Source organism: Clinocottus analis, unplaced genomic scaffold, assembly GCF_023055335.1.
Source record: "Clinocottus analis isolate CAN_PGR_092001 unplaced genomic scaffold, fCliAna1.0.p SCAF_16, whole genome shotgun sequence".
NCBI lineage: Eukaryota > Metazoa > Chordata > Actinopteri > Perciformes > Cottidae > Clinocottus > Clinocottus analis.
The window spans coordinates 14895414-14910054 of NW_027175887.1; the positions used below are offsets into that span (position 1 = coordinate 14895414).

The window sequence follows — 14641 nt, forward strand, 5'->3', positions numbered from 1 at the left end:
TGATCATTAGTGAATGCTAACAATGATACATGTATTAATTATTAAATTGCAAGTATTGTTTTCTTCCACAAATAAAAGGTTTGCCAATTTCTATTTTTGATAATAAGGACATAATTGGTTCACATTGAGGCATATTTAAGTGGATTGTGAGCTACAAAGCAAGAAAGGGAATGCCACAAAACTCATTTTCAAGATGTCTATTCTAATTCTTGCGAGAGAGAGAGAGAGGGGAGACACACACAAAACAATAAATCAGCGTCCCACATGTAGCGGACCCAAACAGTGGTAATGTGTGTAGTGAACGGGCGAGGCGCTGTGCGTCTTCTGTGCGCGAGCCTCCAGCTCCGCACAGACAGCGAGAGACAGTCATGGAGAGCTGGAGAGCGGACTGCTGTCTTTGTTATTTTTAAAGTCCTGCAATTCGCCGCCATGACCCTGCTGGCGGTGACCCGCGCCGGTCCAAACGCCCGATGCAGCCGAAAGCAGCCAGACGATTTTCACCGGTTAAGTACATGTCACTTTTTTCTTCTTCTTCTCCTTCTTCTTCTTCCCTCCTCCTCCTCCTTCAGCTCACAGATTGGGGTTGCGGTAGTCAGTGGAGGGGGAGAGAGAGGGAGAGAGAGAGAGAGAGATATGTGCCATCGCTTTGCGGCTCGTGAATGTGTTCGGCAGTTGGTTGCGGGATTCCCTCCCCGCGTCCTCTGACGGTCTGGGGAAATGTTTGCGGTCGCCCTGTTGTCCGTTTAGTTTAGCAGCTGTTAGCGGAGACAGTGCAGATATTAATAGGTGAATAGTGTGACAAAGTTGTGCACTTGTCGGTCGGCTGCTGAAAGGCCTGGCTCAGTGTGTGTGTGTGTGTGTGTGTGTGTACCCGTGTGTGTACGTGTGTGTACGGAGTTTGTTTCGGGCTCCCCTCCCCCACTCGCCGCTGCTGTTCTGCTCGTTCCGGAGAGGCCAAGACATGAATGTGATGAGAGGCTCACTTCAAACGGAACGGACGGACTCCGGTTCAGGGGGAAACCGGGACATTTCCTGGACTCCTGGCTCGCGCCGACACCATATTGCATATTCCTGACATATACACACACGCAAACACACACATACACCTGTGCGCGCGGACCCGTTTACGTGTCTCTTTGAACGCGCCGACCAAGCTCGTCTCGTGCCGCCGAGGCGTCATTCCATACAGGTGCTACCTGCTACATGAGCTGTGTGTGTGTGTGTGTGTGTGTGTGTGTGTGTGTGTGTGTGTGTGTGTGTGTGTGTGTGTGTGTGTGTGTGTGTGTTGTATAAAATCAGCCATAATTTGTTGTTATTTGTCTGTCCAGCACACCTGGCCTTAAGCACACAGCACGTGGCGCTCACACTTCAAGACTGCGCCGCCGAGATGGTGATGAAGATGAAGATGAAGGCACTGTGGCCAATTTAGTCTCCCCTGTCTTTGTTCAATCAGGAGAATGAGTGGATTCTGTATTGGAAAAGACAAGAGAGTGGGTGTGCCCTGAAGGGAACGTGATGGCAACCATTAAAAAAATATTTCTTTTGAAATCACAGTTGGGAGTAAATCTAGCTGTCAGGCTTTTATGATTTAATAAATCTCTTTATGTATTTATTTAACACTCCCCCACCCCCAAATCATTATTGGGAGTTAACAAGTGCACAGCGATTTAAAAACGAGGGTTTTGATTGGTCCGAGCCGTTACTGGTCTCTGTGGTTTTGTCCTGCCCTCCTCATCTGTCAAGAAGTATCCGCTGCTGCACGGATTTGTGAATTTAAACGGAGAAAATTGGCTCTTTTTCTCTCTACGCTGTGGCTGAATACGGGGAAATAAAATGGTTTCTGACACTGTATCTGGGAAGCTTAATCTGCGGACCGCATTCAGCTGGTCCGCAGAGGTGGAGATACATACGCACTAACACTGCTGGGTCTCTGCTCAGCAAGAAAGCTCAGGGACGATACGCGAGGATGTGTCCTTGAAGGAGACATGAAATCCCTTCAAACCAGTAGGTCCGCTCCCCTGCAGCTGACCCCGCGCTGTGATGGCGAGGGAAGGAAACAAGGAGTGAACGTAATACAGGGATCGATAAAAGTATCATGCACTTCTACTCATTTGAATGTAATTGGAGTAGCTGTGTGAAGTAATGCTATATGCACAGGAATCCGAATATTACTGCAAACTGCATTAACGCCACACTATATTTATTCTGCTGCCTAATACAGAAGCTTGCTGCCTTCAGGGCCAGACGGCACTGAACTGAAGCCACCACTCTTGGCTTGGATTCCGGCAACACTTGCACATAACTCTGAATGTGACTCGGTACGGCACAATAATAGACCGTCAAACCACTTTATGGAACAACAAACCACATTACACACCCGAATGACTTTGGTTTTTCGGTTTCTGCTCCGGTCTGCAGATGTTACGCAGGACATGTGGTTGCAGGTCAAGTGCATGGAATTCTGCTGCCGTGTTTTCTTTTGGGGTTAATCTCACCACTAATTTCCACAGCTGTTCTATTGTTTTGATTTCCGATATCACATTTAATTTCACAGCACTGTAGTCGCCAAGAAAGCTGCCGTGAATGTGTCACGTTGTGGAAACGGTAAACATTACCAGCACTGTGCAGACTCTCTGAGACTCTCTGGCGTTACAGTAGCGCCTCTCTCACATTTACAACTGCTCTGCGTTTTCGCAGAATTTCCATTAATTTTAATGTCGAGCTGGAAACCGGCCATATGATTAAAATGCAAACTGTGCACAATTTAAGCAAAAAATCCTCTTGGCGATTATGATACATAATAATCGATCAACCTTTTCTCAGCACTAGATCTGCTAATGTAAATTCCCTTCCCAAGAATTGCTGTATGTATCTATATATGTATTTTTTTTTTGCCATTAATCTGAGAATAGGTTTTGGGATATCTTCCCTGCCAAGGCGCTGCTCTACCTGTCAGTGATGTGATAAAGCTGCGTCTCATTATATATTTTTCCTCCTTGCAGGACGTGTTCTGCAGTGGCATAAGTAGAGGTCTGGATCTGATAGTTGTGCAGTGCGGGCTCTACGGACTCGTGGTTTATGGATGCTGGGACTATGAGCATAAGCGACAAAAGGGACTACATAGCAGACCTGGGAGGCAGCTTCACTGAGGATGCTCCCAGACCTCCGGTCCCGGGGGAAGAGGGCGAGCTGGTGTGCAGCGATGGCCGCCAGTACAACAGCAGCAGCAGCAATGCGGGCTTCTCCTCGAAGAGCGAGAGCCTCAAATGTGAGGCGTCCGTGGCCACGCCCAGGCGACCGGACTTGGACCTGGGTTACGAGCCGGAGGGGAGCGCCTCGCCGACGCCCCCTTACGTGAAGTGGGCGGAGTCTCTTCACTCCCTGCTGGACGACCAGGAGGGCATCCTCCTGTTCCGGATGTTCCTCAAGCAGGAGGAGTGCGGCGACGTGTTGGACTTCTGGTTCGCCTGCAGCGGCTTCCGCAAACTGGAAGCCATCGAGGGCAACGAGGAGAAGAAGGTCAAGCTGGCGAAAGCCATCTATAAGAAATACATCCTGGACAACAACGGGATTGTCTCCCGGCAGATCAAACCAGCCACCAAGTCCTTCATCAAAGACTGCGTCATGAAGCTTCACATCGATCCTGCCATGTTTGACCAGGCTCAGACCGAGATCCAGACCATGATGGAGGAGAGCACCTATCCCTTATTTCTGAAGTCTGACATATATTTGGAATATACTCGGACAGGGGGAGAGAGCCCGAAGCTGTACAGCGACCAGAGCTCGGTTTCTGGGAATGGAAAGGGCCTGGCGAGTTATTTACCCACTTTGATCGAAGACGAGGAATGGAGGTGCGACCAAGAGCCGGAGGAGCAGCCCGAGTGCGACCCCACGCCGAGCAACCGGCTCACCCAGAAGCTGCTGATGGAGACGGCGCCGCAGCGCGTGGCCAACAGCGCCAGGTTCCAGGACGGCCACGAGTACAGGTAAATCCTATAGCCAGTAATCTAGAAAAGCCTCGCTTCAGCTCCAGCCGCACAGCTTCTTCTTCCCCCACCCCACCCCCTGCTGCAAACTGCTGAATTAGAAATAAACCCGAAGCCCAACAATACCGTGAGCGCCGCTTGAAGTGCGAGATGAAAACGAAGTGTGAGGAGCGCAGGAGACAGCTGCGATGAGAGGAAGACGGTGTGTTTACACCCAAGGTGTTGAGGAAATGTCAGAGGCTGCAGAAGGCAACTTGTTGAGAGAAGGTTGAAGGAGGCTTCTTGGCTTTCTTTCTTCTGCAGGAAATAGTAGAATCTTGTTTTCTCATTGGACAGGTTGTGCAGGGACAAAGTTCAACATGGTTTTGTTTTTGCAGAGGCTTTCTGAAATGCGCCCCTTCTTCCCATTCCTCTGAATGTTAACTCTGCATTTAGTTATTTTGCCATTATGACATTTATTATGTTTGACTATTTGATTCTGAAGTCTTGACTAGCCATGAATATTGATTTGCTGTTTCTCCGATTCTTCAATTATACAAATTATGAACATTGTCGTTTAACATTGAGCTCTCTTTTTGACTTTATCCATTCACATTAATATGCACATTATCGTGCAATTCTTGAAATGAAAGACATGGGTGGGCATGTGTTGTGTTTCATTTGAAACACTTTTGTATCGGAATCAATACAAAAGCGAAGTTTATTTGTCTTATTTGAAGCATGTCGCTCAACTCGATACCCGGGTTGCAGTGCAAAGTGAGCCGTGTGTGTGTGTGTGTGTGTGTGTGTGTGTGTGTGTGTGTGTGTGTGTGTGTGTGTGTGTGTGTGTGTGTGTGTGTGCGCGTGTGCGTGAAAGAATGCCTCTCATCTTTGTAAATGTTTTTTATCCGTAACGTGAGAGGTCAAAGTATCTAAATTGCCCAGATGGTATTACCTAAGCAATGCCAAACCCGCAGTGTGACGCTGATAAACATTAGAATTAGTCAGCTCGATGCATAATTACAGGGCCGTACTCTGATTGATATTCAATGCCGAGTTGATTTTTGATTCAGCTGCATGAATGCTGAGGTTAACCGAAGGACCGGCGCTTAAGCCGCTCCTTTTTTTTATTGAAGCCGTGATTTGTTTGGCCTGAACATGCCCTTCTTATTACGCTCGGGTAGTTCTCAGGTCATCGTGCACAAACGGCAGACGTGCACGTCTCCGCTGAGACATTTGGACATTAATGATGATGGTTGAATTCCACTCAGCTGCTGGTGGTGTGTGCACGCTGTCTCACTGTCACGCTGTCTCACTGTCTCACTGTCACGCTGTCTCACTGTCTCACTGTCACACTGTCTCACTGTCACGATGCCTGAAGGTACGACGCTGACACCTGCATGGGGGAAGCAGGTTGATGCTGAGAGCCTTCGTGGCATAACTTTTCTGAAACAGACAATGACAAGATGTTGAATCTGACTTTGGGAAACAAAGGTTGTGAGTTTGCCGCTTCAAATATTTTGGGAGTAAAAAGGAAAGTTTGAGACAATAGGCCGTCGGTTCAGTTTCATATTCTTATCGCGGTCTCAAGACTCCAGTTTCAACCACATCGTGTGCGTGGAACACCACTCGAATCACGTTAAAACAAGCTCTCTATACACTTCATAACGGATCTTTTGACGGGCAGCCACGCGGCCAAACCAAAATCTCCCACAATTCCATGCACTCGTGGAAGTTAATCTGGAGTTGTGACCCCTTCAAACTGCACGTCAAATGACAACCGAGCCGGCAGAAACTCGATTCTAAAATGAGCAGGGGGCGACCGATTCGGGGCTAAATTTGAGCTTAATCCATACAGTGTGTGCCCAGTTACACTACACACACACACACACACACACACACACACGCACACGCACACACACTAATCTGACTGGATGCTCATCGCTCTACATGCTTGTGGTTCTCCGGCATAAGAAATTGTAATCATGTTGAACAAACACAAAGTGGCTTAGCAACAGTTCCATGTGGGTCAAGCGTCTTTGCAGATGAAAGTGTATCAATGAAGGATCAAATTAGAAAAAAAACGGATGTCACATCTTTAACTGAGGATGAAGGCCGCTTGCAGACAAAATGAAAGAATAGCATGTTGGGTGTCGGCGTTGAAAGGTGGAGAAAGAACAATACGAGTCGTCGTTGCTATTTGAACCCAGAAGAGGGATTCAAGATCCTGAAGGTCGGGATGTTGGTCCATCAACAGATTCTTTGAACATGACGTCACTGTCATGTTTCAGCTGTGTCGTGAGGAGGGACAGGACCTCCCATCCGCTGACGGGACTGAGATAAGACGTCTCTAAAACACTTGACCCAGTGCAGAGCGGCCAGTCGAGTCCAAACACATCCTGGTCACAGTTCGGCCGGTTGAAACCGACCCAGTGGAGCGGACGTAGACTGGGCAGCTGTATACTGTACTACCTTTTTCCTTCAGGGTTTGCTTGTAGCTTTCCTGCTTGATATCTGCAAGATTAAGCAGATGCGTGTTTGTTTGATTCCTCTTTTTTTTCTTCTTCTTCTTCTTTTTTGAGAAACAACCAAAGGCAATTTTTGTTGTAGATCAATGTTCTTCTTGAAATCTCCTCAAAAGTATACAAGAAAAATACTGTTTTAATTGGCGAGTGGAACACACGTTTGAGCATTTTTCTTTCCCCCACATCATTATTTCAGCAATCGAGCATTTGGCTGGAATTACAGAAATGCACGCTTCATTTTTAAAAAGCCTTTTAGCAGCACCCGTCGGGTTTTTCACGAGACTAAATTTTACATCAGTTGTGTCTGACGATCTCTTCAGAGACGAGCAACAAAAGGCATTAAATAGTCCTTCAGATCAACTTTTAGCAATCGGATGACTTGAAAGAGAATGACCTATACATTCATTAATGTTCGGGGAGAATCTTTTAAACGCGAACAGCACAGTTTTGTTCTCGTTCCGGTACGTCGTGCACTTCAAAGGCGAGACTGTACCATCTTTGTAATGTGAAAAATGAAAGTTGTTGTTTTCTTTATGGGATCATTTGAGGCTGGAATGAAATTGAGGGAAACAAAGAATAACAATACGGATGATATTGGAGTTTAACTTTTTTTTTTGTGTGTGTGTGTGAGAGAAATAATGCATAAGATCTCAGAGCATGGCTCAGACAGTGGACATGAGAGGGAGACGGGCAGAGAGGGATTATTGGCATGTGGGAGTTTAGTGACGCATGGAGGGCAGCTGAGGACACAACGAACGGCATCTTTAAAACATGCACGTATGAAGCATGTTTCACCAACGCAGCCACTCCTCAAACCGTGGAAATTCTTTGTATTGCAAGTTAATTCAAGGAAAATGTGTGCAGGCTCTCTTTACGATTTGGAAACCTGTTATTTTAATCATGTTTCATCGTATACCAGTAGGAATAAATAAATATATACTATTTTGCTATGTATGCAAATATGAGAATGTGTAAGCAACATGATCAGTTCAAAAAGAAATACAGCATTATAGTGACTGAAACTTTACTGCTGTGGTTTTGTCATTATTTATGGTTATGAGAAATGTTTTCTAACGTAGAACAGTTTAATCTGTTTTTCATTTATAGACGGATTGATTCTCACTCGCTTCTTTTCCTGTTTTATTCTCTTTCATTTCGGAAAGGTTTCCGTACATATATAATCTAAACTTGAAGCACATCTTCTGTGCGCAGCTCTCTTTTTAATTTTTTTATTTTATTTGTCGCGGCTCCTCACCGACCTGCTGCCGTAATTATTCACCGTTGCTGAATGTAGATGCTAATAAAAACCCGGTCGGTCACAAAGGTTTCATTTTGAACTCTGGGTGCTTCTGCATTCCAAACAGGCAGAAAGCTTCGGGGAATTCCAATTTGAATAAAAAGAGATGATGCCTAACATCTTTAATTCATGTGTTCAAAGCCCTGCAAGAAGTGTGTTCAGCAAAGTCAATGACTGGGAGAGGAGAAGGTGGACGAATGAAGCTTTGCCGTTTATCCGTCGGCGCTCTTGGAAGGGGTGAGCCTCCGAATAAAAAAAACCCTCCACCGTTCAATACCAGGTATTGGATTTGGTGTGTTCACAGAAGGCGGCTGTAATACCGTTAAATACGGTGTCGCAGTACTCCGTCTCCCGGCTGCGGGTTGGTTTGGATTACGCCAAACGCAAGCGAGAGGAGTTGAAGGAAGAAGCGGCTGAAAGGTTGACAAATTGCCGTCGAGCTTTGCTCAACATCCTCGTCGTGTTTCACGAGAGCGCGGGGAAGTTCTAACGTCGGCGTCTCGCCTCCCGGCGATCGTATATACACGCTTTAAAAAAAAAAAATCACAACAAACAGTCAGTGTGTTTCTTCATTCAGGATTACACCAAAGAGCTGTGTGTACAAATGCATTTTAACAAGCGTGATCTCTTGCTGTTTTTCTCTCTCAGCATTTCCTCTTTATTTTATTGTCTCTGTCCCAGGCCCGCTCCATGTCGGGAGCCCATCAACCCCTACTACGTCAACACCGGTTACGCTCTGGCGCCGACCACCAGCGCCAACGACAGTGAGCAGCAGAGCATGTCCAGCGACGCAGACACCACCTCCCTCACAGACAGCAGTGTGTATGTATTTTCTCCCCTCGCACACATTTCATGCTGTGAGTTGTTGTACCAGCTCATAAAGACAGAGCGAGGAGGCATTATTGCCTTTAAGACAACACTTGATACTATACTCAGGATCCTCAGTTGTTATTAAAGAGTGAAGCATGCTGCGTGTGTTCAGCATTGCTCGGAAAAACAGAAATAAGTCTTGAATTTGTTTCAAAAATTGCTCTTCTTGACTGTTTCTTAGCTGCGCTTGACCTCTGGGATCGGAGGAGCGAGTGAACCCCCATCTGCTCATTACTCCAACATTTAAGCTGTTGGAATTGATCTCTAAAGCTCATTAATGATGCTAAGGACTCAATCTTTAAGGATTGTGTCTGATAGAATTTACAGATTTGAAAATACTCACCTCCTGATCTCCTTTTTTTTTTTTTTTTTTAAATGGGACACACAAACCATTTTAAAATGCTCCTAAGAGATTCTTTACAGTCTCCTTTCACTGTAACTTTGTTCTGGCACTGAGCACGAACCCAAAGGCCGCCGAAAGGCAATGTTTCGCAACCATCTGGGATCACTATATAGCGAACAGGACTTGTAGATCAGTTTTCGGATTTTTTTTTTTAGAAAAAAATGTTTTTCGAGGTGCAAAAAAGATGGCACGGGGGAATTGTGCCAAAGCAACTTCAAAGCTCGCACAACTGGACCAAAAAAAAAGTGTTTGAAGCTGAATGGATTAGAGGCAGTTATCAGCTAATTGGTCCAGAGCTTCCAGCACAGCAGAGTGTGAAACCCAGCATGACCAGTAGCACATGGAAAAAGCCGGCTGATGGATGTGTTAACATGTAACCGTAAGCTGCCAGACCACTAGCGGTGCAGGGGGGGCGGGAGGGACGCAGTAAGCCGGAAGAACGCCCGTCCCGCCGCACCGATTAATCGAGAATTACAAGGTGGTCGTTTTAGGCACGACCAAAAAAAAAAAAAAAAATGCTGTGGAAAGCGTTCAACTTCAAAGCTGTCTGTTGTTGTTTATTCATGAGGATGTTTTATGAAAATGTCTTTGTTGTTAATTCCAGAGACGGAGTTCCACCCTACAGATACCGCAAACAGCATCGCCGGGAGATGCACGAAAGCGCCAAAGCAAACGGGCGAGTGCCACTACCTCATATTCCAGTGAGTTATTCATGGGTTTCTCTCCCCTTTTTTTTCTGCCTCCACACCTCTCTTTAACTGTCTGTCTCTGCCTTATTTCCCCCCTTTTCCGCTGCACCGTCGGAGATGTGCATATTTAAGCCGCGGCGTGTCGCGGGGGCCTGTGATGGGAGTGTAAGAATAGCTGATGGTGAAAGAGAAGGCTGTCTAAATGTAGCGTGATGCCCTCCTAAGCTGTGAGCACTGAAGCCGAGCAGACATGAATCCTCCCCTGTGACAGCCGGGTGCCTCCTCCCCTCTGCAGCTTACGCTGTCTCCCGGTAGGAGAACCCTGGCCCTAATTAGGCCTCGGAGTAAAGAGTCAAATTAAAACTCCCCACGTAGCGTCCTATTAGGATGCATGAATCGACTGTATAGTAGAGCACAAATCCCTCAAGCACGACTCTAACGTTTCCCTGCCCCGACAAATTAATCACTTCTTTGGCAATAAGAAAATTGGCTTTTTTTTGTGGTTTATTTGTCCCGTTTTGTTTTCCAACCTTTATTCTGTATAAACTGGTTCCAAATCAGGAGTTAACGGCTTTGTGTTGTCACGATTGAAGTACATACTCTCTAGTTTATGTTCCCAAAATGATCTTTAAATGCAAAAGAAGATCTTTAAAATCTAGATTGAATTATTTTTACTTATCAAATGGATGTAATTATGTTCAGTGTATGTTAAAGTAGAGCTTGCGAGGAGATGTGTTTCTGATGGGAAAGTGTGGCTCCAACCACACTTACAGCATTTATGATTAATAAGCATGAAGGCTGCACATTGTGGAAGATATTAATAATACAAATATCTCCATATCAGATAGTTTTCAGAGTGGAAGGAGTGGGACGAAATATCCAAACAGGAATATATTAAATTCCTCTCTGATGGAATACATTATGGATGTACTGGCGCAAAATATACCAATATTTTGTATTAAAACATTAAAATGTTGGGTCTTAGGTCCCATAAACAACACAAATGAAACAAATGAAACACACAAATGTTTGTATTTTTACAGCTTTCAGGTCTTTTAATAAAATATTACATCGAGTGAGTTTAATAACCCGGCCTGTCACATATTCATAAACGCTTTAAGGGGCGCTGGCTGCTCTCACTCCATCTACCGCCATGCGAGCTTAGTTCTAACGCTGACTTTGTGTGTATGAAAACAAACTGTTTTGTCTTTGAGCCTCACACCGAACCAATTTGTAACGGATCAGTTTTAAGAACTTGAAAACCTCTTGAAGACGATGTCTGTTTAGATCGGATAGATTTTATTGAGTTGAATCATTCCTTTAAACATTTTACGCCTATGGAGGTTCTGCTCTCTGGCAGTTCGGCCTTTTTTCGGACAGTTTATGGTTATTTTACGTTAGAATGATGAAGTTGCATTGGAAGAGAAACTAAGTTAAGACACCGTTTATTACATTGTTTCATTTAAGTTGTATAAATGCATAATTCCTGCTTTTTAGAGCTACTTCTATCTACTATCATGCCTGTATCCGAGCCGAGCGTCTCTGTATCCTGATACTCCCCCTAACGTACACATTGAACCATTATAGTGTCAGGAGTTACTCTGAGACCCCCACCTTTTTGTTCTTTGGTGAAAATCTTGCATGTTCATTTAAAATGTGTGTGTATTATCCCGCCTGGTGTTTGACACCATCTTCTTTTACGTTTCCTGTTTCCGTCGCGGCTGAGGCAGAGAGGGCTTCACAGTTTAATGTTTCTTCCCCCCCCCCCCATCCTTTCAGCGCACCAACCGGATCCCAAAGGATATCCACGTGGAGCCGGGAAGATTTGCCGCAGATCTGATCGGCAGACTGGAGGGCGTCGTGCGGGAGAGGGAGGCTCAAGAGAAGCTGGAGGAGCGGCTGAGGAGAGTACGACTGGTACGTGCGAGGAGATCCACTGGTTCTTGTAGGAGTTGATTCAGAGGAGAGCAGTGCCTCCACTAAATGAGTCTAACGTAAGACAATAAAGGCGGAGAAGGAGAAGGAACTCGCTAAGTTACATCAAGTCATTTGAAGCCATGTTGGGGACACAAGATGGAATAATATTACTTACGGGATGTAAAAATAACTTTAAAGTTTGGATCCCCAATGAACAGTTTCATGAAATTAGTCTGATATAATCCAGAATATAATTGGCATAGTCAAATTTGCCCGTTGTGATTTCCCAGAGCCCTCGGTATCTTCAAACTCCTTATTTCCCACGACCGACGGTAGATGTTGGTGTACATTGATATATATATCTATATATAGATATACATCTATATATAGATAGATATATCTATATAGATAAAGATATATATATATATATCTATATATATATATATATATATATATATAGATATATATATATATATATATATATATATATATATATATATATATATATATAGATATATATATATATATATAGATATATATATATATATATATATATATATATCTATATATATATATATATATATATATATATATATAGATATAGATATAGATAGATCTCAAACAAAGGAAAGTGGCACATCTTCACATTTAGACCACTTTGTTTGTTTTTGTGCTTTAAAAATTCAAAAATAAATGATCAAAAATAGTTGCTAATTAGATTTTACTGTTGAATTAATTGAGTAAAAAGCTCAAAAAGAGCTGTTTGCGTTATATTAATGTTTATATTGAATATTACATTTACATCCTGCTGTAGTTCTCTGGTTTGACTCCTGGTGAAGATCTTTGAGTGAAAATATTCTGCTGATAAGGATCTTCATTGAATTATTTCCATAAATCTTGATATTAAAAGCAGTTTGCCATAATCAACGGGCCTTTAGAGTCTAGTTGACCAGAACCGCCTGTAATCATCATTCCCTACATATTTTTACCTTAATAACTTATCTTTATTTAAATAAAAAAAGTAGAATCAATTGTATTATTTAGCATTTCCAGACTCGGACCAGTAGAACCGGCATCAGCGAGCGAGATGCCACCAAAGCCTTGTTTGCGAGCCAGAAAGCGAGACGCATGTCCGGCCGTTGGGCTTAAAGTTTCAGTAACAAAGGAGACTTAAATCCGTCTGGCCTTAATGAAATTAATGAGGCCAACCATTTGAACGGGGAATAAAAAAACCATTATGAATCACTTGGAGAATTGCATGCTTGGCCTGTCGGCGATCTGGCTTCGTGGATGAATCAGATGGAGCACCTGCACACTCGGCCACTTGTAAGCCCGGAACAGCGTGCTGCCTGTTTGATGCCGCTTGAACGGCGATGAAACGGTTGCTGCCGCCGCAAAAAAATGAAATCCCTCCTCAGTACACAGACCCCAAGTACTTAGTCTCAAGGCATGTGGTTGTGTGGTCCGGCCCCCAAAAGAGGAGAAGCTTCCATCCCACAGCTCAGGGTTTGTTGTATTAAAACCTCGAGGCGAGCATGAAACGCCTGCCTTCGTCGTGTGACGCTCAAGTGAGCGTTTTGGGAAGGAAACGTGAGCTTTTTAGCTTTTTAACCATGTCGGAGGTATTAAATTTATATGATTATAATGGTTAAACATGTTTGTTGGGATGAGGAAGAGACTCTCATGACTTCACGAGGATGTGAGTTACACTTATTGTCACACGGCTTCACTTAAAGTCATTTCTTTTGTTGGAACAATGGACCGTTCGGCTCAGCTATGCGCCAGATAATTCACATGCTCAAGCAGCAGCTCATGAAGGAAAATCAATGACAGACAGACTCGTGTGGGCTGGACGGTCATTGCCTGTCTGGATTTTGTTTTTGGGATGCTAACAAGACGACAAGCGCGTGAAGCCGTGTGTGTTTGTATTCATGAGCTCGTGGAGATTGTCAGTGAATTCCCCAATCCGGCGAGCTAACTTGTAGAATGTCAGATTTTGGCTGTTCGCCAAATATATTTCATTTTCAAATGGGGGGGCGGGGGGGAGAGGGAACGACGAGCTCAAACGGAGATAACGTGGCGCCGTGAATAACTTTCAGTGGGCTCGGGCTCACGCGGGTATCTGGATCTGGTGCAGAGAAACAAAGACGCATCAATTATTAAAAACATGCCAGGGAAATATTGGGCCGCATACGCATCTTTGACATCATCGCTGGATTTAAGGAGGCAGTGAAAGGAGAGGTCCGTTCATGTCGAACCGCAATTCAGTTCCTGCAAATGGATGATGCGCTCAGAACAATGGCGAAGGCTTACGGTTTGACAAGTGAAGGTTTATTTTGTTATTCACACAACTGTCACCGGCAGACTTAATAAACACCGGTGGAACCCCGACCTGCTGCCGTCCCACTGCACCACCATCTCTCTTTGTTCTCTCTGACGCTGAAGACTGCCCAATAGCACTTGTTATTCGTGCTTTGTGTCATGTGACAGGTTTTTGTTTTTTTCATACCAAAAGAAAGACATTTTGAGGAGTAAAAAACACATTTACAGCTCCAATGAGAAAATGCTGTGAAAACATTTATATTTTAATACAGGGTGGTGTGAGGTCCTGTCATGAAAACTACAATATATATTGTCCTAGAAATAATGAAACAAAACATTTAATAATGGTATAATAGCATAATAATGCCAGAGCACCCTTTCAAAACTGTTAATCCTTAAGAAATCAGACATTTGGAAATTAGAATGAGAACAAAATATTAAAATATTCTAAATAAATAGACATAAAAAAAAAACACACCAAAACGATAAATCCAATGTCGTCATGATTGGGTAAACCCTGCTGTTTGTTCTGGCATCGAGTTAGCTAAAAGATAATTGACATGTGTACGTAAACACAAAGGGCAATATCAAGGTCGGCAAAAATGACGAAGGTCATGTTCGAACATCATATGATGTCGCTAACATGTTTATAT

At 44.1% G+C, this 14641-nt stretch overlaps 1 protein-coding gene across 4 annotated transcripts in view; it reads left to right on the top strand.

Annotated features, from left to right (window-relative positions):
• The window catches only part of axin1 (axin 1), a 29242-nt gene that overhangs the window by 7012 nt on the left and 7589 nt on the right, over positions 1-14641 (top strand). For 3 of the 4 annotated variants that reach the window (XM_068578753.1, XM_068578754.1, XM_068578755.1), the window contains 4 exons: positions 3003-3986; positions 8469-8609; positions 9665-9761; positions 11529-11666. In XM_068578753.1, coding sequence (XP_068434854.1) covers positions 3079-3986; positions 8469-8609; positions 9665-9761; positions 11529-11666 — 1284 coding nt within the window. In that variant the 5' untranslated portion in view covers positions 3003-3078. Of the gene's footprint in view, positions 1-363; positions 504-3002; positions 3987-8468; positions 8610-9664; positions 9762-11528; positions 11667-14641 lie in introns of those variants that run through there. The other variant, XM_068578756.1, reaches the window with a different exon arrangement.